Source organism: Desarmillaria tabescens, assembly GCF_030435595.1.
Source record: "Desarmillaria tabescens strain CCBAS 213 chromosome Unknown EV420scaffold_25, whole genome shotgun sequence".
Classification (NCBI taxonomy): Eukaryota; Fungi; Basidiomycota; class Agaricomycetes; order Agaricales; family Physalacriaceae; genus Desarmillaria; species Desarmillaria tabescens.
Window position 1 is genome coordinate 583708 of NW_026848324.1, and position 22022 is coordinate 605729.

General features: G+C 48.9%; 11 protein-coding genes across 11 annotated transcripts; 7 read left to right on the forward strand and 4 right to left on the reverse strand.

Annotated features, from left to right (window-relative positions):
• Positions 1 to 40: 40 nt before the first annotated feature.
• On the forward strand, positions 41 to 709 carry EV420DRAFT_1272464 (uncharacterized protein; the record flags this gene model as incomplete). The annotated part of the gene is made up of 2 exons (XM_060467699.1): positions 41 to 217; positions 269 to 709. Coding segments are annotated over 2 exons (618 nt in total), but the record flags the coding sequence as incomplete, so codon positions are not given.
• Positions 706 to 2681, forward strand: EV420DRAFT_1554362 (uncharacterized protein). Its single transcript, XM_060473605.1, has one exon. It carries the CDS (start codon positions 863 to 865, stop codon positions 2621 to 2623), a length of 1761 nt encoding a protein of 586 aa, XP_060329075.1. The 5' UTR covers positions 706 to 862; the 3' UTR covers positions 2624 to 2681.
• Positions 2682 to 2976: 295 nt separating this feature from the next.
• On the reverse strand, positions 2977 to 4237 carry EV420DRAFT_1554364 (ribonuclease H-like domain-containing protein). Its single transcript, XM_060473606.1, has 3 exons — positions 3797 to 4237; positions 3243 to 3761; positions 2977 to 3192 (listed from the first exon to the last, which is right to left on the reverse strand). The coding sequence occupies exons 1-3, from the start codon at positions 3860 to 3862 to the stop codon at positions 2995 to 2997; spliced, it is 783 nt and encodes a 260-aa protein (XP_060329076.1). The 5' UTR covers positions 3863 to 4237; the 3' UTR covers positions 2977 to 2994.
• An 884-nt stretch (positions 4238 to 5121) lies between these two features.
• EV420DRAFT_1481402 (uncharacterized protein) lies at positions 5122 to 6009 on the forward strand (the record flags this gene model as incomplete). Its single annotated transcript, XM_060469764.1, has 1 exon — positions 5122 to 6009. One exon carries the CDS (start codon positions 5122 to 5124, stop codon positions 6007 to 6009), a length of 888 nt encoding a protein of 295 aa, XP_060329077.1.
• Positions 6010 to 6062: 53 nt separating this feature from the next.
• Positions 6063 to 7213, reverse strand: EV420DRAFT_577698 (HAD-like domain-containing protein). The gene is made up of 5 exons (XM_060482654.1): positions 7036 to 7213; positions 6938 to 6979; positions 6816 to 6881; positions 6300 to 6764; positions 6063 to 6249 (listed from the first exon to the last, which is right to left on the reverse strand). The coding sequence occupies exons 1-5, from the start codon at positions 7070 to 7072 to the stop codon at positions 6116 to 6118; spliced, it is 744 nt and encodes a 247-aa protein (XP_060329078.1). The 5' UTR covers positions 7073 to 7213; the 3' UTR covers positions 6063 to 6115.
• Positions 7214 to 7456: 243 nt separating this feature from the next.
• Positions 7457 to 8793, forward strand: EV420DRAFT_1621397 (Metallo-dependent phosphatase-like protein; the record flags this gene model as incomplete). Its single annotated transcript, XM_060475690.1, has 8 exons — positions 7457 to 7623; positions 7679 to 7749; positions 7801 to 7925; positions 7976 to 8105; positions 8172 to 8228; positions 8280 to 8361; positions 8414 to 8705; positions 8773 to 8793. 8 exons carry the CDS (start codon positions 7457 to 7459, stop codon positions 8791 to 8793), a joined length of 945 nt encoding a protein of 314 aa, XP_060329079.1.
• Positions 8794 to 8865: 72 nt separating this feature from the next.
• EV420DRAFT_1554378 (CRAL-TRIO domain-containing protein) lies at positions 8866 to 10508 on the reverse strand. The gene is made up of 6 exons (XM_060473607.1): positions 10206 to 10508; positions 10099 to 10150; positions 9865 to 10069; positions 9748 to 9814; positions 9646 to 9697; positions 8866 to 9585 (listed from the first exon to the last, which is right to left on the reverse strand). The coding sequence occupies exons 1-6, from the start codon at positions 10387 to 10389 to the stop codon at positions 9048 to 9050; spliced, it is 1098 nt and encodes a 365-aa protein (XP_060329080.1). The 5' UTR covers positions 10390 to 10508; the 3' UTR covers positions 8866 to 9047.
• Positions 10509 to 10538: 30 nt separating this feature from the next.
• EV420DRAFT_577909 (uncharacterized protein) lies at positions 10539 to 11005 on the forward strand. Its single transcript, XM_060482655.1, has one exon. The coding sequence runs from the start codon at positions 10610 to 10612 to the stop codon at positions 10922 to 10924; it is 315 nt and encodes a 104-aa protein (XP_060329081.1). The 5' UTR covers positions 10539 to 10609; the 3' UTR covers positions 10925 to 11005.
• A 2588-nt stretch (positions 11006 to 13593) lies between these two features.
• EV420DRAFT_1644792 (uncharacterized protein) lies at positions 13594 to 14917 on the forward strand (the record flags this gene model as incomplete). The annotated part of the gene is made up of 3 exons (XM_060477691.1): positions 13594 to 13639; positions 13705 to 14439; positions 14502 to 14917. The coding sequence occupies 3 exons, from the start codon at positions 13594 to 13596 to the stop codon at positions 14915 to 14917; spliced, it is 1197 nt and encodes a 398-aa protein (XP_060329082.1).
• Positions 14918 to 16069: 1152 nt separating this feature from the next.
• EV420DRAFT_1554384 (MFS general substrate transporter) lies at positions 16070 to 18575 on the reverse strand. Its single transcript, XM_060473608.1, has 9 exons — positions 18012 to 18575; positions 17825 to 17963; positions 17433 to 17775; positions 17323 to 17384; positions 17241 to 17268; positions 16921 to 17187; positions 16803 to 16871; positions 16381 to 16751; positions 16070 to 16328 (listed from the first exon to the last, which is right to left on the reverse strand). Exons 1-9 carry the CDS (start codon positions 18179 to 18181, stop codon positions 16188 to 16190), a joined length of 1590 nt encoding a protein of 529 aa, XP_060329083.1. The 5' UTR covers positions 18182 to 18575; the 3' UTR covers positions 16070 to 16187.
• A 225-nt stretch (positions 18576 to 18800) lies between these two features.
• EV420DRAFT_1765601 (HAD-like domain-containing protein) lies at positions 18801 to 20162 on the forward strand. Its single transcript, XM_060480834.1, has 6 exons — positions 18801 to 18914; positions 18966 to 19007; positions 19061 to 19126; positions 19176 to 19646; positions 19696 to 19852; positions 19906 to 20162. Exons 1-5 carry the CDS (start codon positions 18872 to 18874, stop codon positions 19827 to 19829), a joined length of 756 nt encoding a protein of 251 aa, XP_060329084.1. The 5' UTR covers positions 18801 to 18871; the 3' UTR covers positions 19830 to 19852; positions 19906 to 20162.
• The last annotated feature ends 1860 nt before the right edge of the window (positions 20163 to 22022 follow it).

Consider the following 22022-nt stretch of genomic DNA (forward strand, 5'->3'; position numbering starts at 1 on the left):
AAAGGTGCATCTATTCTTCTCTTCCATGGCCGCCCGTCTCATGAAGAGCTTAGGGAATGATCCATTTGACTACGAAAAGAAATTCCCAGAAGATAAGCAGTACGATGAGCTGGGGTCAGCAGCCAGGGTGTGGAGAACATACCTCGAAGAATGTGCTGCATCTGATGGCGAGATGGCGGAAGGGTGGAGAGACAGGCTAGATGTTCTCCTCGTCTTTGTGAGTACAATTGCTTAGGAATTGAGAATCCTTTCATTGATAGAAGAAAAGGCTGGTCTTTTCTCAGCAGTTGTCACAACATTTGTCGCTCAGACATCACAGAGCCTCCAGGTTGACTACGGTGAGGTCACTACTTCACTTTTAATCGAGCTCATCAATGTCCAACGCTCGGCATCGAACGGTTCCCTCGTAAATGACGTCCCCCGTTCAGACCTCGCTTTTCGTCCCTCAGCATCCGACTCGTGGGTCAATGGCCTGTGGTTCACCAGTCTCTCGCTGAGTCTCACGACTGCCCTATTCGCTGTTCTGACAAAGCAGTGGATCCACCAGTACCTGTCTGTACCATCGGGAACACTGCGCGACAGATGCCATGTACGTCAATTCCGTTACATGGGTCTGGAGCAATGGCGTGTGGATTTCATCATTGGACTCCTTCCTGTCCTGATGAGCGCATCGCTAGCTGTATTCCTTGTGGGACTGGTTCTTTTTATCATCCCCTTACGCGTGTCTATTGCCAGTGTTGTTGGAGCAATCACGTTTATATCATTTTCCGCCTACATTGTCACCAACTTCCTTCCGATCTTATATCCCTCATGCCCTTACAAGACTCCGCTGTCACAATACATATTCTCTCTCTGCACCTATATGGGGCGAACTCCTGGGATCTCCACCGTTCGCACACTAAGGGAGGCTGAACGTACGGCTGTCGACAATTCTGCCGACGAAATGGATGTGCAAGCACTTGCTTGGCTCATTAACGTGTCGTCGAATCCCAGCGTGGAGAACATTGTGATACAATCCATGAGTGCTTTGCCGCTCAAGTCTGTGGATTCTTTCAAGTGCTGTATAGACCATACGAATGTCCCTTTGGCATGTACTCAAGCTCTTGAACCCCTTCTTCGCGAACCAGATGTATCTGTGCACGAAAGTAAAGTGGACCGTCTCATTCGAGCCAAGCTCCGCTTCACAAGCTCTCCTGATATTCTTGGAGTGCCACAACCCGCCAAAGACTGCTTCTCCCCTACCCTCTACGCAGAGCTTCTGTGTATTCACCCAAATTCTCGAGAGGAGATCCGGGAACTGGTCATATCCAACCTGAAAGCCGTAGACAATGACCCTACAGCTCTTCACCTACAGCCCATAGTATGGGCACACCTCCTTCAGCAAGTCTCATACTACGTCCCTGATAACCTTGAAGTAATGCAGATGTTGTTCACTGTGATACCATCGTTCTATTGGAAGGCCCACTATGTTCCCATTACCTATGCCCTCGAGACTTTCGGAATGAAAATCTCCTACGGATCCGGCGATGGCGAAGTGACCCTTCGGATGGCGATTCAGAGGTCTTTGTACATATATGTCGCTGAGGAAATACTTCACCGTCACATGCGTTCTGAGCCCATCATTTTCCGCCAGAATGACAGCGACGTACTTTCCTATCAGTATTCGCGACTCCGTCTTCTCTTGAGCATGGCCGGCTCACGCTCTATGCGAAGCATGCCCGTCTCTCCCTTTACTTCTAATCAAAGTTTGTTCATCAAGATAGTGCGAGGCATTGGTGACTTCCTGGGTATTGCATCACCGGACAAGGCTACAGCTGCTGTCCCCCTGGACGATATCGATAATCGTTCAACTGTCCTGATATCTCTATACACACTGATCTCGTCCTTTGAATTTGACCGTCCTTTAACCCCTTACGAGCAAACATTTGCCTTAACGATGTTCTTTCGTGTTCTAAATTCCACGTTCCCTCATCCATCAATCCTCGAGAAAAATTGGTGCATGCCGCAACTGGCCACTAAATCTGTCCGAATCGCTTTGAAGGATTTTCGTAATCCTACCCATGAACTCGGTACCTATTTTTTCCAGCACACTTCTTTCACGAACGAGGCATTGGCTTCTTTTGTATCGAGTCTCTTTGAACAACTGCGTACAGAGATCGCCAATAGTGCTCTACGGACATTTTTGCGCCTGATCATCACCGGGCTGGGATCCGAAGATTTGGGTGTTCATATACGCCAGAAATCATTGGAATACTTGCATGAGCCTGACAATCTGTTCACCTCTTGCACTGCCCTCATTCGGTGGGATGACACCAAGACTCTTCGTCGTCTCGCTCTCCTCCATCCGGCAGCCGCCGCCTGGCTCGGCTGTCTACAGCGGCTGGAAGACTCTGGAATAGAAGAATCACTAGTCATCGATTTCAAGGCGTTTATCCAAGCTGGGCGTGTGGGTGCATTTGGGGAGGATGACACGGCATCTTCCAGTTCTGTAGGATCATCTCAGGGAGAAAGCGACAACTCTCTGCAGCATCCCTGGTCAACGGTGTGGCATAGGGTCCAGCGGTTTCTTGCAGGAAAGCCTAGTCGTGAGATAGAATCATCGAGTAATGACAACAGAGTGTAGTCCTATGTAATGTCCTGACGATTTTATGCTAAATAACATTTCAGAGAGCGTGCGCAGCACATTGAGATGGGCATACAATGTTCCCTCTGAAACCCTCAAATACGTTACCTAGGTGGCCTGTCATTTCCTCGTACCTTAGCCGCCCGGAACTAGTCGCCACAATCATGGTACTGAGCACGTCAGGGAAGGGGGTAGGAGTATCAGCTTTCCGTGATTTGTAGGTCCTTGCATTGAGACGTCGAATATTGCCGTCACAGCCGAATCAGTGCACGCTTAAAGGCAAGGTGGCCCTGTCATTGGTTCAGGTAGCGGAGCTCAGAACTAATTATGTATCACAAGATTCATAAGTCATACTATTTCCAAAATCCTGACTAGCGGGAGATAGGAAGTCGTGCAGCGCGCGCTGCAGATTTCGCGAGCGAATCTGCTTCGTAATTATCCTCTCGTCCGATCTTCCAGAACCCCACTTGAATTCCCATCATCTCATAGTGCATAACAAGATCATCCAACTCGGCGAAAAGATCAATGTTTGTAGGCTCCACCCCTTGGGAAGTTTGCCACGAGTTTCTCTAGATGGCTCGTGTTTAGTGGTCTCGATCAACGATATTCAATCACGCACCTTCCACTCTGGCAGCCATTTCGTCATACCATCAACTACGTAGCGGGAGTCCGTGACGACGATGTATTTGGGAACGAATACATACATCCCCAGGGAGTTGACGTTGAGGTGAGTCTTGTAGGCAGTACTGGCATGCTTTCTAATGTTTTCAACATTATTCCTCTCCACCTCGTTGATATTCCTCAGGCCATGAATGGCGGCCAGCAGCTCTGCTCGTTGACTCGTCCTGGACTTGCCCCAATCGATGGAATCGTCAATTGGGATACTCCATCGATACTCTGACGCAGCTCCCATGGCAATGCCCATACCTGAGGTCGCATTGGGCCGGCCATTGTTGGAGCAGGCACCGTCGGTGAAGACGAGCCTGAAATCATGACAGGGATCGGCGTTTAACCCATTAACATCGCAGGGACAGATAGCAAAGTATCGCGTACAGTGAACACATATGGCACGAATACGGAGGCTTGGGTAGGGGATGAACTCGCGGTTGATGATCCTGGCCATGGTCGTTGTTGCGGACTGCAAGACGGCAAGAATCAGTATTACAAGTACACCTCTATAAGGATAACGGAAGTGGCTGTGTTGGCGGAAGTGAGCTCACTCAGAGCGGCTGTAGTCATCGGCGTCGTAAAGGGGTACTCTCGACTACTCAGGAACCCGACACATTTTTATCGTCTTGCACCTCAAACGCACAATGACCGGCTTCTATGCGCTAGTCTCTACGCAAGTGACTTGGAAACGACGTGTTTTCCTTGGGCGTATTACCGACGGTCAGGTCCGGAACCATGGAGCAAGTCGCGTCCGTTGCCAGCGAATAATGAGAAGGCAAGATAATAACAAGTTATCTGAGACACGCGTACGCTTTAGGGTCGATCTAGATTTTTTACGTTTGGAATACTCGACGAAGACGCGTGATAATTCACCCAGGGTTTGGGTTCCCCTTTGCTCAATACTTCTACGCTGCTCGTCTGGAGACTACAGTGAATAATACAAACGCAAGTGAGGAAGCTTGCGTACGCTCCAAACAGTAAGGGTAGTCGCCTGACTTTCGGACGAATCGACGATCGTGGTACGCGAATGCTCGGTGCACCCCAGACGCCGAACTTGGATCAATGAGGAAAGCCAGAATTGCGCAAAATACAGGCTTCGCTGCTAGCGCTGGGTGAGAATGCCTGATGTTAATAACATACCTAGTAAATCACATGAAAATGACATGTATGTAACGTTAAAAACATCGAAGGGTCCCAGCAGTGGTGTGAAATTCTGTGAGAAACTCCGGTGGGATGAGCCTACGGAACGGCCTCTTCCAAGGCTCCAAGCATCATCGGTCACTAAGATGACTACTTCTAGGTGGTGTGCTTGTTGTCGTGCACCATGATAAATTTCGATTTACCTTTGATTTACCTTGTATTCATACATATATGGTCATTTCTGACCGCGTAGCGAAATAACAGGAAAATCATACGTTTTTAACATGTTATTTACGTGTTAAAAACAAAAAAACTTTCCGCGCTGCGCGCGATGATGTCATGGGAAACTCACAGTTATTTACATGTGAGGATGAACCTCACATGGGGGGTGCAACCATTGTCACGTTAAATACTTTGCCGAAAAGCATTCTCACCCAGCGCTATTCGCTGCAAAACCCTGGCAGTTTTGGTCCTGAACGATGACGACGATGCATATTTGGCTGCACGAGCACGTGATCCGAACGCGCATATATACAGCCAGCCAAAGAGAGCGCGCCTCTTATCCTTCTACCCCCAACATTGTTCAGGTTCTAGTCCGTCTCGCCGTTCCTAGCCCTCATCTCGTTCTAGGCGCTTTTATTCCTCAACCACAATACATATCTACCTCCTAATCGCCCTTCCTCAGCAAGATGTATTTCGCCATACTCGCCTTTCTCATGCTCGTCGTGGCGTATGCTGCACCTTTGGATTCTACATCGCTTCCAGCACCCAGTACAAACAACTCGCCTAACAGCCACGTCGCAAGCAATCCTGCCTCGAAACACACAGTGGCTCCTACTCTATATACGGACTCTTCCCCGCCGGGCACCAAGAAAGCCCGCTCCATACCCATGGTGATGCAAGCCCGTGCACTTGAGACGCTCTCACACAGCCGGATTGAGAAGATACGCAGGTCGATGATTGATAGGGACGAGGGCAGGGTAGAACAGAAGGCGAGTCCAAGTGCGCGCGCGCACAGGAGAGAGGAGCCTGGGGAAGAGCTATTGGAAAAAACGGTTGAGAAGATAAAAAGCGGGTGGAACTCGACGACCTCTGGGCAGGAAAACAAGGGCACTCCAGGATCACAGATTCATCCAGGGGCATCCTCAACTGGCGATAGCGCCGTTCAGAAGGGCGCTACAACACTTCAGCACCGTACCCGAGACCATAGTTCCGATAACTCGGTGTATCCACCCGTCTCTTCCATTTCTTCACGCCAGCTTCGTGCACCTGATTATAGCTCTGCCGGATCTCAGTCCAACTCTACCACCGAGGAGAATGGCTCGCAGTCGACTAACGATCAAGAGACGAAAGAGAAGCGCACACTTGACCCAAATGGCACGGTTACGAAGAGGACGGCGCCCGTCGAGTGGTCGAAAAATTGGTCCAATGATCAGGCGCCTACTGGGACTGAACGCGAGAGGGCTCCCTCGAATGATAACGCTGACCCGACTTTCAAGACCGCGCAGAGGGATGCAAGAAGCCTGTTGGCTGCGAGATCGGGCGACGATATCAAAGCACAGGGCGTATCAGCTTGAGGTGGTGGTGTGGATTACATGGCTGTATGTGTACTTTTGGGATTTGGGTTCATTACTATCTTGGCTGTATATTCTCGGGATTCATTTAGCGCGTTAAGTACAAGGTTTACGCTTCGGTGTCGTAAGGAGGTAATCCCCATTCTTCCGGAACGAAATCTTCTATCGATTTGAGCATTGCGTCGGCCTTCTCCTCGCCGACATATTCCACATCCAAGAGATTGGCATCAGGTATCCATATCACTTAGAGTATTCGTCAGCACAACAAGCGAAAGTAAAGCAAGGCGTCGTACCATTCATCCCGGCCCGCTTCCCAGCTTGCATCCCGGGCAGCCCGTCTTCAAACACGAGTCCTTTGCGACGTTCTGCCTCGTGCGTTTCGGAAATCTCGCTCCTCGCTTCACCTACATTTCGGTGGAGCATCTCCCTGGCAGCAACCAAAAAGATATCAGGCTCAGGCTTCCCTTTCATGACCCATCTTTCATCGTCCGCGCATACTACGCGGCCATCGAAGCACCTAAATATCTCTTGTAGGTGACCCGTCTTGAGTTCGTAGTTCCTCCGTCTCGATCCCGTGGCGACGGCCATAGGTATCTTGTGTTTCTTGAGGTGCAAAACAAGCTTGCGAACACCGGGAAGGAGGGGAACTGTAGGCCACATAGCGTCTTGTAGGGTGTTCCGTTGTGTGAGGTACGATTCGAGTGTGAGTGAGATGCCGGGAAAATGTGATAAGAGATGTTCAGCAGCTGCCCTTTCGGCTGAAGGTGAGGTTAGATGAGAACTAGATACTTATTGGGAGGAACACGTACGTTTACCCATACATCCAGCTTTGATATCCCAGGTCATCTCGCAGCCGTAGGGCGCTAAGATGGCATCTGAACCGCGCTCGTGTCAGTTTGGCCTTGCTGAAATCCCTTTCCAAGAAGCGTACTGGTAACATCGGTGTAGATCTTCTCAGAGTCAATCATTAGGCCTGCCTTGGGAATTGCAGCTCGAGGGAAAACGGAGAGCGATGGGTAGGAGACTCACCATCCATGTCAAAGAGAACGTATTCAATTTTGACCATCTTGAATTATCCACGCAATTACAGAATATACGGATTATCAGAGGTTGCCAGTGTTAGTGTTGGTGGGGTATCCGAGAAGTTGAATTTGAATTTTGCTGATATTGTCGCGATTGGGTATAAGCACGTGGCCGATATGCTCCTTGCCTTAACATGTTATTTTCATCAAGATTCTGCACCTTCTCGTCTGGCCCACCTACGTTCCTTTTATTATACTTCCTCTTAATCCCTTTTTCCATCTCTCACCCATTTCTCCACCAACCTTATCGCTTCAGCATCATGACTCGCAAATTTCTAGAGAAGGGAGAGGCTGATGGCAAGCAGGAACAAACACTGCAGTCATCCACTGTCTACCGCATTTGGAGAGAAGATGCACATTTTCATTTCATGGCACCCTTTGACCTGGATGCGTGCATAGAACAGCTGCTGCGAAAACAGCCCCTGCACGAGGCACTGCTGAGAGAAATATGTGAGAAAACGAAGGAGGTCCTGATGTGGGAATCCAATGTAGTACATGTCAATGAACCCGTAACTGTAGTGGGGGATATCCACGGGTGAGTCACTGTGCATTATCTTTTCCTAATTGCGACCTTTGATCGGTTATGCAAGTCAGTTCTATGATCTTGTAGAAATATTCCGGATAGGTGGATATGCGCCCAACACGAACTACCTCTTCCTTGGTGCATTTTGCATCGCATACTGCCCCACCTCGCCGTTCACGTCTTTTCTAGGTGATTACGTCGACCGAGGGCTGTTCAGCGTCGAAACAATCTCTCTATTGACGTGCTTGAAGCTACGGTACCCCGATCGAGTCCAGTTAATAAGAGGAAACCATGAATCACGCGCTGTCACTCAAGTCGGTGGCCTCGTTGACTTTCCTAAGCGCCCTTCTCACAGCCGTCCCAGACGTACGGGTTCTACGCTGAATGCCTCCGGAAGTATGGTAATTCACACGTCTGGACATACTTCACCGACATGTTCGACTTCCTGACTCTGTCGGTGGTCATTGACGACCGAATATTCTGTGTACACGGCGGTGAGAAACTCCCATCATTCATTATGCTCTGCACATGGACACGATGGGCTAATTCTATTTTTCCAGGTCTGTCACCCTCTATACATTCAATAGATCAAATCAAAGTCTATGACCGCTTTCGAGGTGCGCGGCTGGCCTTCGGCACCTAATCCGTTCACTGACGCTTCGCAATAGAGATACCCCATGAGGGTCCTATGGCCGACCTCGTCTGGTCAGATCCCGATCCTGAGAAAGAGGATTTCGCAATCTCTCCAAGGTGCGTAACATGCTTCCGTTTCTGACTCAATTCCTCAATCAAGGGCCGTTAGAGGGGCTGGATACACATTTGGATCCGGCGTTGTCCATAAGTTTCTCGAGATCAACAACATGTCGCATATCCTCCGTGCCCACCAGCTATGTATGGAGGGCTATTCCTTTCTGTTCGATAAGCATCTGTCGACGGTATGGTCCGCCCCCAATTACTGCTACCGATATGGGAACTCGGCAAGTATATTGGAAGTTGGACCGGGAGGATCCATGTATTTTAACGTGTTCAAAGCCGCACCCGAGAACGAAAGAGACGGACCGAGTCAGCAGGCAGCTCAGAATGCAGGAGGTAAAGTACGTGAATCCATCCTCATGTCTGTCTGTTGTTTCAGAAATTGATTTTATTTTTGTAACACCCTAGCCTCCGGAGTATTTCTTGTAAACGCCCATCCGGCACCACCCACGCGGTATCATGCATTGCGCTTTTTTGTAGTCTACGGATCTGACGATACAAGTTGTACGTACCACTCAATACTCAGGGTCGGGGAATGAGGTCTTACGAATATAACTTTCTAATTGTTTGCCCGACGTTGATTGCCCAAGTTTCGTTGCGGAGTCATACGGAATAAAGAGACGAAATTAGATGATGGCAGGATGAATGGGTTTTTGGCGTGCCAAGATAGATTATGACGGTTACTAACTACATGAGAATGCCTGCAATAGAACGAGACCCTTGGGGGAACGCAATAGCCATCGGCGAGACCATAACCTCACCGCTAACGCGAATATCCCCAGCCAAAAACAAGCCATGATTTGCCGTCGCCATCGGAGCCATAACAGCAACATCAAAGTCTTTGCTAGATCTCGCTTACGGCGGCGCCCACGGTACAAGGATGCAGATCTCCCCGTCACAGAGACTGGATAACCAAAGAATGGGTTAATCATAGACGTCGGAGAAAGGGGCGATGACTCGGGTATAGGAGATAAATCAGTGGTTTCCGCGGTAGAGAATGACTGAGGCGAAGGGGATATTTGTCTTCCTTGTGAGGGATCACAGATAGTTGACAAAGGCTCCAAGACCCCGCCATAATCTATCAAAATAGTCAACTCGTGTACGGGAAATATATTAGCCATATAAATGCCTTGTGGTAAAGCTGAAGGTGTGAAGTAGCTGATAAGCTCTTCCTGCTTAGGGAAAAAGACTCGAGAGAGTGCATTGGCCGGGAGAAGACGCCTACATAGGTTGTCAGTTGAGTCGCATCGAAAGTGTGAACTTTATTTGCTAGCTACTAACTTTGCTACGCTCCAGATGCCCGAGTGAGTCCATGAGAAGTTTATCATGAAAACTATAAACGATGTTAATCACCGAGTCGAAAGAACGTTTCGGTTGCGGTACCTGCTGACAGCATTCCCGGGAACCGTGGTATGACGTCGGATAACAGCCAAGAAACAAGGTCAAAACTCTATACATGGGTTGTCAAACCTTGTGTCACGACAGATTCGAAATACCCACGATGCTTTGCATAGATAGACCCTTGAGGTCGAGAAGCAAGACGTACTGCAGAGCAGGACGCCCTTCTACCTCGTTTCTGTTGACTTCTTGCAGGTGACATCGAAGACACTCTAGAGTACGGTAGACGACTCCTTTGTACTCGTCCAAGCAGTAGTTGAATGGGGCGAATTTGAGTATGATGATAGGTCTTCCTAGAGGATCTGTTCTCTACTAGGTTGTAAGTTCCGGGTGTACTTGTTCTGGAAAGTGTTTAGTATACTCACCCTGAATAGATGGAAGATAGAAACTGGGTGTCAAATCAGCATTTTATCGTTTAAATGGGCGGAATCAATTCGACTGACAGGTATCGTTTAGCCATTCCTTCGCCCAACTAGTTTCTAAATCGCCAAGGTGGAGCTCGTCGGACACAGAAGGCAGTATGTCGTTGATCAACGTCTCCTGCAGAGCGCGGACATCGCGCAAGTTAGCGTGATACTGTTCCAGGAGTTTATCGCAGTTGGTCTTAAGTAGAGCGTGAATATCCATGACATTTCCAAGCAGACTTCAGCGGCGGCGGCAGCGAAAGAGGAGCTCGTTGTCAGTGACGGCGACAGCAGAGCAGATGAAAATCCTGGGGTAACTCAGTGTCGTTGGTAGCAAGTGCGACAATTTGCATGTGATTGCGATGACGTAAGCATCCCTTTTCAATGCCAACGCCCAACTTGGACGCGTTGAACACAATAATGGGTACATCGACACACAGCGCATGGGATTTCATGTATTTCCTCCTTCTGAAAGGGGGCGTGGAGCCGTAGCGCTGCACGACATCCCGGTACGGAGTGTCGGTTTGTACAACAATCTCTACCTCAATTTTTTTCAGGAAGGTCATACATTGTTCACGATACCGAGATCACTCGTAATATCAACACGAACGTCTCTCCTACCTGCACATATTGGGCCGGATGAATGGAAAAGTAGGCAATTGGAACGAGGTTGGTCTGGATTAATTCTTTGTATGATGTATATATCGAGAGAAGAAGGGAACTCAGATAGCACCAACCAAGGACACTACAAAACTTAACGTTTATGGTATACCACCCGCAAGAAGATGAAAGCGGCCGAAGCAGAGCAAACCTCGGAGACGAATCCGACGGCTGCATGATCACCCCCATACTCGCAAATATATCGAATTCCAAGCGCCACCGACCTTCAGTCGACTCTCGATCTGTCTAACCGACGTTTCTCAGGCGCATATAGTCAGGCCTTCTGTGACTGCTGCACTTGAAAATGCGCCTTCATCAATCGACAGGGAAGGCCCTCGAAGTCCGGCCCAACGATCTGTGATGAAGGCGAGAGGAACTGGGTGCTTAGCGGAGTGAACGCGAGTTTTGCCCACAGGTACGGCATGATGAACTGTCGCAGTCGGCGCTGATGGAATCGTGTGCAGATGAGTTGATGCTGAGCACATGCTGCAGCCTAACCCGACGCTCTAACTATATGCCAAAGCGCACGTCCCGTCCAGCTTGCCCCTCGTGTCTCGAGTTCTCTAGACGAAGCGGCGGCTCAGCGGAGCTCCTCGGTGCAGTTTCTAGATGGTCACCCATAATCTGGTCACTGCTATCAGCCTGTATCTTCACTACCGGATGACGATATAATGCTCGGCGCCTCGTCCGTCTCCAAGCGGACGAGTACGTACTCTCTATTGGTTAATCTCATACAACTTGACGCAATGAGGCAGGAAACCGCGTTACCGATCTACGAAGAAGTGCCCAGTCTTTGGGAACACGCAGCCTCAGGATCGTGGATGGACACTAACAAAGGAAGCTTAGGCCTTTTTCCCTACTTCGCCATCATCATTCAACAACGACGATGTCCAGACCGGAAAATTCACAAGTCGTCCCTCAAATGTCAGTCAGACAAGCCATCTTGCGCTTTTTCCGCGGTCAAGAATTTATACGCCTCGAAAACCGTGTACGTCAAAGCATACAAGAAGGCGTGGTTCACCTAGCGTCGATGTCATGCAAGAATTCAGCCCTTCATTGACAGATGTGGCGGACGACGAATGCTAGTTGGATGTTGACGTCCAGCCGAAAGCAGCAGCAAAACAGCTAGTGCTCTGTGTCAACAGTTGCGCTGACATGAGGAAGCCCGTCATTACAGTGGTCCAGGAGCATGGTCGTCTTTCATCAAGCGTGTGAAAGCTTTGATCAGCCAACAAGCGTGAGTGTATTAGACGTACCGTTTGTTGGTGAAAATAACAAGCATTTCTAGATCGCTTTTGGCGGATGGGCTGTGTCAACGTATTTCGAATCATTGAATAACGTGTGCTGTGAATTGTCTGCAATGCGCAACGTCAACGCCGGTAGCGAACTTCTATAGCCCATTTGATCAAGCTAATGCAGGTGCCCATTTCTAGTATATTGCCGTCATGTGGAATATACAACGTCTATGAAGGATGCTCTTCCGGATTAACGTGTGAACCAGGTGTCGCTGAACCTTATTTGTAAACGTTTGCGGAACAGAAAGACGACGAGGGTTCGCTTGGGATGAAAGGGTGCCACTGTTGCTGCTTCTTCTGCTTCTATGTGAGTGTTTTCGCTTGGTGGGAGCAGCAGTGTTAACCGATCACCCGCCAGTTATAGGGAGAACGAAAGAATGGGCGCCTCGACTTTGATTGACCAGTGCAGTGGTGGTACGTGGTTGTTCATTGCTGGTCCCAATCGTTGGTGGACGTTTGGTGACGATGGCTAGCATGCGCTGGGAGTGTGACGAAGCCACAATTCACCATCATTGATGATGCGATGGTCTTCTACGTTCGCGCGAGAACCTTCGAGCATGCGATGCAGTCTTCGTCGAGAGTTTCGAACTATTGAAAGAACGAGAGCGAGTGGTGGAGGAATCGTGATCACAAGGACCCTGATCAAGCTCAGTGAGATGGCTCTGACCTCTTCATTGGCGGAGAAATTTTATTATTTGGGGTCGCAGCCGGTAAATCTGATCGACGACGTCGACAGTTAGTGATTAAAGCCAGTACGGCGTGCAAAAACTCCCGGAACCATGTGCCCTCGCTATCCTACGAGTGGTCCGGATACGCGGGGGTGAATAAGCTTTCAATGTCGACTTGTGAGGGAGACGAAATTGGAATATGACATGCGCACATGGTGGCTCATTTCCGAAACACGGAAGAAGAGCATTCACGTAGCCTGGGATCGTGTTTTGGGCGCGATAACAGGACACTGTAGAGAGAAGGAAGTGGAAATGGGCGAGGATTGGATCTGGTTGCTGCGTTTGCCTTAAAGTGCGTGGTCTCGGGGGCGCTGGGGGCGAGCATAGCCCAAGGTTGCTCCGTGTCGACAGCATCATTTATGGTGATGGATTTAATGCACCGACATCTCCATCGATCTTGCTCCGAATACTTCCTTCGGTCCCGTCCTTGGAGGTTTTCTTATTGTTTGTTGGTTGACAGAGGCTTCCGAATGGCTAGCTTAGACGAAGCGTCCCGGTCAAAAGCATCCTCCACCTCCCGAGACACTCCTATTTTCCATCGTTACGGCATCATTTCAATATCACCCTGGCGGCTTTCCCTAGGACCCTTCTTTTGAGATCAAGAAACATGGCAGGTGGTTGTCAGGTTCCCGTTCGCAGCTATTCTTGAGCCGGCTCGTGATCTCCATTCTTTTCTACTTGATGTCCATTTAAGACCCAAAGGAATCGAATGGACCAATTCTATACTATTCCTTCCGGGCAACCATGAACCGTCTAATGTCGAGATTCTGGATAGGGCAGGGACCGTCTAGTGCGCTTTTTCTTTGTTGTCTCTATGGTTTCAATCTGACTGATTGTATTAAGACTGCTTACCAGAACTCCCTCAAGAGTTAATCGACCTTATCATCGATGAACTTCAGGCAGACATACACACTCTCCGAGCCAGTGCCCTCGCGGGCCGCGTCTTTCTCCACCGTGCACGCACGCACCTCTTTCGACAGCTGGTTCTAGCACCGCCATTGTCCGCCTCTTCGTTGAAGAAGTGCCGTCCGCTCTTCTCATCGCCACCACCATCCATCTTGCGATACGTTAGAAAACTGAGATTGATCGGTTTAGGCAGTCGCGGCAAGGAACAATGGGACCCAACGGAGTTTCACGGCATTCTCGATGCTCTCGTCAATCTGCGAGAGTTATCCATTGTCAACGTCGATGCCTTGGTACTGAAACTGGTACAAACAGCACTATCTTCGAAGCCGTTGGATACCTTATTCCTCAACGTTCTGAGGTTCGAAGACAGAGATGGATTCTATAACCTCATACGGAGCTTCTCCCGGTTGAAGCATTTCAGTTTACATCAGTTTCAATGCGATTCGTCATCTTCATCGCCTTCGTCATTGATAATTCCGAACGAACTCGACACGCTTGAGTTGGCATATCATTCCTATGGGTCGGACGTGGCGGAAATGCTCGTGGACTCGAGGTCATTACGTGGACTGAAGACGCTCGTTGTAAGGCCCGCGAGCACGGATGACCTGGAGAGTATTGGGAGCATCTTAGACGCGACTAAAGATTCATTAGAGAGGCTGGACGTTGGAGCGATGCGGATGATAAGTCGGCCAGGCACGTCACCTATTGATATAACAATGCTTACCCCGAATGCTCATCAATTACAGATGGCCTCCCGAGTCTCAACCTGCGTCATCTCCAGTCTCTATTATTGTCAATATCAGACAGTCCTGTTCATCAGCCGTTATTCCGATGGTGGACTGATACGCTCAGCGTTTCGGACGGATCGTATCAGCTAGAGGAACTTGTCATCAATGTTGGAGTGCACTTTTATGATGCGGATGTTGAAGAGAGTGATGTATCCTCTCATTTCTTCGCCGAGTCTTCTCAGTGGGCGGAGCTGGATAAGGCACTTACTCGGTCGCAAATGAGGGAACTAAGGAAAGTTTTGGTACGAATACAACTCAGAGAGGGTGGGGAGGGTGCGATATCGATGATGCGGACGTTAGAAGACGTCATTCGGAAGAGCCTTTCGCGTCTGAGCAGGCAAAGCCTTCTTGAGGTCGAGGTGACCGGTGTGTAGTTCCTAGTAAAGCCTACATTCACCGTCACTCATTGGTTCACTTTTCTTCTCAGACTGTTTACATCGACCAGGGATGCGCCAAGCCTGAATAATGATAATCACAGCGTGTATCAATGTATTTCTGCAGAGCTGGCACTTCTAGGCATTCTTGTTTGCTATTTCTGTGTGCACAGTCGGTTTCCATCACCTCCGAGACCTATAGTGGATTAAAGTGGGTGTTAGTAGGCACAACTGGTTCGCCGATCTACCCTCCGCGTCTGCTCCGCAGTCAGTTCGTTTCATTTGCCAGGAACAAGTGCCAGTCCCGCGAATCTTCAGCCTTGCGAACTTGGTCCACGTCAAAAAGTCGTGTATCACGAAAGAAGGCGTTCATCGTCTACTGGTGGCTGTCCACGGAGGGTTCCGTGCTCGTCCATTTTCTTATTTGGATTCCATTCTCTCGTAGGCTTGGTATGCAAGTCATTAAATGTTCGGCAGCAGCAGCAGGAACGGCAGATGGAGATTATGACAGCCTTGAGACACAAACGATATGGACAGCACGCTCGACTAGGAAATCGATACTCGGATGTTTTGAACGTACTCAGGACCGACGTTCCGGTTGAGCCGCCGCACCAGGACTTTCTGTTCGCTCCGCTCCAGACATGACGAACGCGCCGTTCGCTTGTGGCACACTGTCATGATATGGGGTCCGAATCAATAGACAGGAACTACTAAAATTATGCTCCCCGCACCAGAACGAAAAAAAATTGGGGTTTTCGCTGTTAATAACGCTATCGATGGTAGTAAATTGTCAGAACGAGCAGGCCACGTACAGCAGAGGGGTTGGCAGGGAAGCGGAAGTACCCATGTTTCTTGATACAAAAAATAGTCGAACCATTCCTGTGAAGCATTATTGGTGTATTCAACATTATTGACTGCAAATCATCACGCGATTGCAGAAAATAATTAAGAATAATGCAACGACAATGACAGGACGCCGTTTTTTCTTCTCATGACAACCCATTTTATTAAATAAGGAAGAGAAGAACGGTGATCAAATCAAGGCACCGTCGCACAAGTCGCTGGGGCTAGGACGGAAGAGAGCTTCGACCGCTTGCGCGATATCTACAGCTTTTACACGGCTAACGCCTAAACATGCGCATGTGTAAAAGGATATGAAATGTAGGATATAAATTATTAAACGAAATGTCCGATATTACAGTACAGTGGTTGTGAGGCATCTAGTGGCAACATTGCCAGTCCCGTACTTTTGATTTGACTCTACTAACAATCACGGCGGCGATATCGACGCGCGCCTGAACCTCCTCGGCATCCTCTCGGCAATATTTGTAGTAGTACGGTCCGGCTTGCGATAGCTGATTCCAAGTGTGCTCACAAGCAGCGTGATACCCGTGAACAGAATGAGAGGACCCTAAAACAGCAAGGTCAATGCCAATACCCCACACGAACGAATAGATGCCTACATAACCCTCCAAGCTGTAGGGGAATATCGATTTCCCCGTGAACGCCCAAGGGTGCAACAACCCGGACGAGATAGGCGTCGAAAGAGCGTTCCCCACTCCTCGTCCAGCCATGAAGATGCCCATCATGATAGATGCCTGGTGGGGGTCGTCGCCTGCTACCGTTGATATGAAACGGGGCCACATTGCCGACCAGCTAGGGGCCAGGAAACCGTAGATGCAGGCAAAGACGAGTAATGGCGCGATGTGGGTGGTGAAGCCCCAGATGAAGAGGACAGCGAGAGATGAGCCGAGGGCGGAGATGAAGATTGATATGCGCAAGTCAAATCGGTCGGAGAGGTAACCTATGAAGATCAGACCGGGAGCAGAGGCACCTGCAGAGTGACTTTAGTCTGATGCAGTAGATCTTGTAGTATTGCGCATACCGTTCATTAGGGATAAGGACCAGGTTCCAACTGAGGTCGCATTGTTCAGTCCTAGATCCGTCGCAAAGGCTAGGAGAATATGAGAAACAACTTGCCTAGAAGTATAAAGTAGACCTACTTGGTAGATACAACGTAGGCAAGAATGTTCCCAGTCCTTGAACCAAGTTTGCAACGAACAGGACCCAGAAAGGGTGGCACTTGAGGAACTGAGTGTCTATCGGCCTTTGATGGACGATATGAGATGCCGGGACACGAGGTTTGATGTATGGGAACGCGGGGAGCACGAGGAGAGCAAAGCTGGTCGCCAAGGCTAGCATTGTTACCTTGCGTCCGTACTTATTGAGCAGTGCTTCAGTGATAATTGGCATGACGACACCACCAACACCTGGATTATATGCATATTAGCTAGTGCAAGGTAGGTCAAAGGCATCAGCATACCAGTGCCAGAAAAGATAAGTCCATTTGCCTGCACAGATTTTGTTTTAGTTCTCTATCCTGCTTTAAGACCAAAGAGACTTACCAATCCTTTCTTGTCCGAGAACCACTCAAAGAGGCATGTCATGACGGGAAAGTAAAGGAAACCTGAGCGAGATCAGGCACGGTCCTTTACAACCCTGCTTGATGACTTACTTCCACCAATCGAATACATGACGCCCTGAGTGAGAACAAGCATTTCCGGAGTGTTCGAAAATGCAGCCCCGATCAGTCCCGCGACACTCAACGCCAAGCCAGCATACATCATCTGCTTCTTCCGTGCCGGATACCGTGCGATTACAGGAAGAATCACTATCGATGAGAGGTATATCAGTCCCGTTGAAAGAGACCCCACAAGCGCAAGGAGCGTAGACGACGAGTCTTTGAACTCGTGTGAGTAGTAATTGAGGAAAACACCATAGGAAAAGGGATAAGACCAGACGAGGAGTTCGACGATCCAGGCGCTGATCATGTAGGCCCAAGCATCGAAACCGCGATCCTGTTGAATGGTGAGATGATGCTTGGATGCGATAAGGGTGGATACCAACCATAGGCGGCAAAGAAGTCGCGTTGAGAGGTGCTTCATCAGAATGTTCAGTATTGTCCTGTACAAAATTCGACTGGGATGTAGAAGGCGTAGGACGAATATCTTCGAGTTCAAATGTTTCTTGCCCTACTTGATTGACGCTGCAGTGCTGGTTAGGAATATTAGGATCAAATAGGCACGACACACACCTTGCATTTATGGAGCCAGTTTTCGTAGACATGGTGGTATTTGTGCGAGAACCCTCTTTTTCCGTTGAGTCATGTTTTTTTTTTCTCTGTCGGAGCATTTCCGAATCCCGCCCGGATGATCGCTCTTCCGCAATAATGGTGAAACGAGCGTTCAGTAGCTGAATATTCATTGGGTGAGCCACATTATTCGAAAGAGTTGGTCTGGCGGCAAAGTTCGAAAAAGCAGAACTCGGAGACCATAGGCGGTTTGAAAAAGAAGTCCTCAAGGATCACCAGTGACGAGGCCTGCCAGTATCGGTCGTCATGGTTAATTCAGGCAGTATTGCAACATTGCCTTCTGTGACCTTGCAACATACGGGCTGGCGGCGGTGGGCCAGCATAATGATGTCGCGTCACGTACCCAACGGCGAGGTAGCGAAACGCGAAGATGCGATGGTAGCCGTGTCATCATAGATGCCGTCGTTACCGTCATCATCGTTAGTGGTGGTGATTTGTGGAGTCGTGCCATGTCGCGTGTTAGTTCGTGAATTGTAGACGTCAGTGACTGTCATCCTTGCTGTCAGGTCCTAAGTGCAATTAGGATTCACGTGGTGGCAGTGCTGGACCGAGTCGACCATGACCAAAGGACCAGATGACGGCCACCGACTCCGTTCTCCCCCTCACTATGTCTTTTTGTTGTGCTCTGGCTCTAGGCTGCGATAATGCTATCAAAAGTTATATGTCGGGGTGATTGTTGCGCGTATATCGAGCATGTATCTCCAAATGCCTTGTCCATCGGACTCGGAATCAAGGACATTGACACTGCAGCCTCGTTGGCAGTTGCATCGATATTCTTGCTTCCCACTTCCAAGTCCGCAGAAATGGTGGCCACCATAGTGGAATATGTGATTTTTGATATGGATGGCAAGTATCCCTTGATAAAAATATGCCAAAACCTCACCCGTTTGTTTGCAGGATTGCTGATTGATACAGAAAGGATTCATATGGAAGTGACCAGTGCGTTCGATGAGCTCCTTACATCGCATGTTGGACTTACATTACACCAATAGATCAGATCCTGGCGCAGCATGGCAAAGAGATGACCTGGAACATCAAAGCAGGGTGCATGGGCAAACGTGCGTCTAGCTCAATCTTTTACTATCAAATCTAACAATTATTGAATAGCCGAGAGAGCATTGGCTGAGCACCTTCTCTCTTTCTTTCCCTCAATCTCACTATCCGTCGATTCCTACATCGAACAAAAGAACATCCTCATAGACAAACTCTTACCCTCTGTCCCCCTTCTTCCCGGTGTGCGTAAGCTCGTAGAGCACCTTCGAAAGCATAGGATTCCCATCGCTGTAGGGACTAGCTCCGGGCGGCTGAGGTATGAGAAAAAGACGAGCCATCTAGGTGACGTATTTGAGTGTTTCGAAGGGAACATCGTATGCGTTGATGATGAGAAGTGGGGAGGAAACTCTATGAAAGGAAAGCCGGCACCGGACATTTTCTTGGTCGCGGCTAGAGAGCTGTTAGGCAGGGATGTAGGTGAACCAGGGCTGGCTTCGGTAGACCAAATATCGGAGAGGCAGAAAGGTCTAGTGTTCGAAGATGGGTTCGCCGGTGTGCAAGCTGGGAAGCGAGCGGGAATGAACGGTACGTCCATACACTCTTTCTACTAAATATCGATACTGACTGTGTCCAGTGGTGTGGGTACCGGATAGTAATCTTCTGGGTGTGGAATATACTGGAGACGAAAAGGCAGATGTCACTCTCGGATCCATCGAGGATTTCATTCCCGAGAAATGGGGCCTTCCACCCTATGACAAGGAATCGTAGTCTTGCTTTCATTAGATTGTTATGTGTGTATTCTGCGTTCCATAATCTACAATTACCTTGCTAAAACTCTATTTAGACGTATATACAGTATCTTAGCTATCGATGACCGCTAAGAAATTCCATTCCGTAACGCGAGTAACCTTCATTGTCAACCCGTTCGCCTTATTCAATTCTTGATAAATCATCGAAATCCCACATCGATGTCCTCCTTTATAGAACCGACAGTGTCAAAGATCAAAATTCACAGGCCACTTTCTTGGGAACGTGCGCATTCCGCGTAGCTGTTTAGTGCCCCTACTTACATCCGTCTCAATGCGCTGTGCACGCTCTTTGAGGTGTTATTTAGTATGAAATTGTCAGGGAATCCTTTCATACAAAGACTACACTCTACTAATCGATAATTCTATCTCACGACTAGCCTGAGGTTCTCCTGCAATGAAGCGCCGGAACTTATGCCACACCGTTGACCGAGGATGGTGCTGAGAATTCTCATCTCCTTGAGCTGATTGCACAGGATTGGAAGACGCCTTGTCATCGTCATCCTTTCCAAATGCACCCACACACCCACCCTCGATAAACGCTTTGAAATCGGCCACGACACCAGGTATATCGTCGGGCTCAACCCATGTCCCTTCCGGGAATTCAAAGTCTTGCAATCGCTGTAGACAGCCGGACCAGGCCGGGTCCTTGGGACGGAGGAGAGCAAGACGACGAAGAGTACAGGAATCATACGACTGGATGAGGGTAGTGCAAGAAGTGAACAGATTGTCGGGCTCATACAAGTATTCCAGTGATTGCTGTCGTATATGAATATCCGAATCTTCGGATGCCAGTCCGGAGACGATCAAGTACAAAAATCTAAAGAGAGCAAGACTGGAGTCGTGTGTGCGTAAGTGTTCAAAGAGACTTGATACAAAATAAGCCGCAGTCTTGTCGGTGAAGGAGGTGGACCGGAGGAAATAAGTACCCAGTTCATAGGTATTAGAATATTGCTGTGAAGTGTCCTCCAAAGCGTTTCGCACAAATATAGTGGCCAACTCTGGTGTGCACCAGTCTTTGGCAAGGAATGGTGGGCGAGGTGACGTGGAATTTAGAACACGAAAGAACAGTAACAAAGCACGGCTTCGTTCGGGGAAAGTTAAAGTATCATCAAATTTAACGGACGAGATGAGCGTGTATAGCATGTTTAGGACAGCGTAACGATTATTGTCTAAGGGGACGGTAGGTATGTCGCCGTCATACGATGGAGGTGATGTCACGCCTAGGAAGTCACTAATGCCTTGCATTATCCTGAGAAACAAATTGTCGTAGAAAGGAAAGGTGGAGATGGGCATGCTTCGTATAGAGGGTGAGTCAGCCATGCTCAAGAGAAGATGGAGTCGCAAACCCTGAGAGGGAAATACCGAGAAATAGGCAGGAATCAGGGGAAACATGATGCGTTGATAATGTCTGCCATATCGAAATATGACTCTAGCAACATATGGGTATAAAGACTCTTGAATCGCTGTCCCAAGGGTAGCCACGACGGTATCTCCGTAAAGGATTCTTATACCACCACACCCAATGAATTGAGTAGGAGGAGTAAAATCAGCACTCCAATAGAACCGCGGTATCGTTGTGAATAATATCTGCATCACTTCGAGGTTATCAGGATTAGGTGTTCGGAGCTTCTGAAGAAGATATGCCCATACTATGGGCTGTAAGTGAAGAGCGGTAGGGTCATCGGGTACGGCTTTCAAGTTTGATATGATCAGTTCTCTGATCTCCGTTTCACAGTACGTGTGAAGAGACAAAAGCTCTGCATAAATGACAGGGGAGAAGCATCCCTTGGCAGGTAGTCGTTGTTCAAAAAAAAAGGGCCAGTCCGTGAAGCGGAGATGGGCTCGAAGAAGACGATCCACTTGACTTTCATGCATGGAGATATCGGGTTGGTAGACAAAGGTTTCGAGGGTTCTATAACATGCGCCACTGATATCGGCTATACGGCACTGGAGAGAACGCACGAACTTGAGCGGCAAAGCGCTCGTCGACTCTATCACAATCCTCTCCACGCTGGGGTTCGATGACATATGAATGAGCCAAGAAAGTGCTTGCAAATCTGTTTCATCGGCACTAGCATCCACAGCCGCACGTTCAGCACCCCTCAACGTGTGAACCACAGGGGCATCATCATCATCAGGAGAAGAAGAGGAA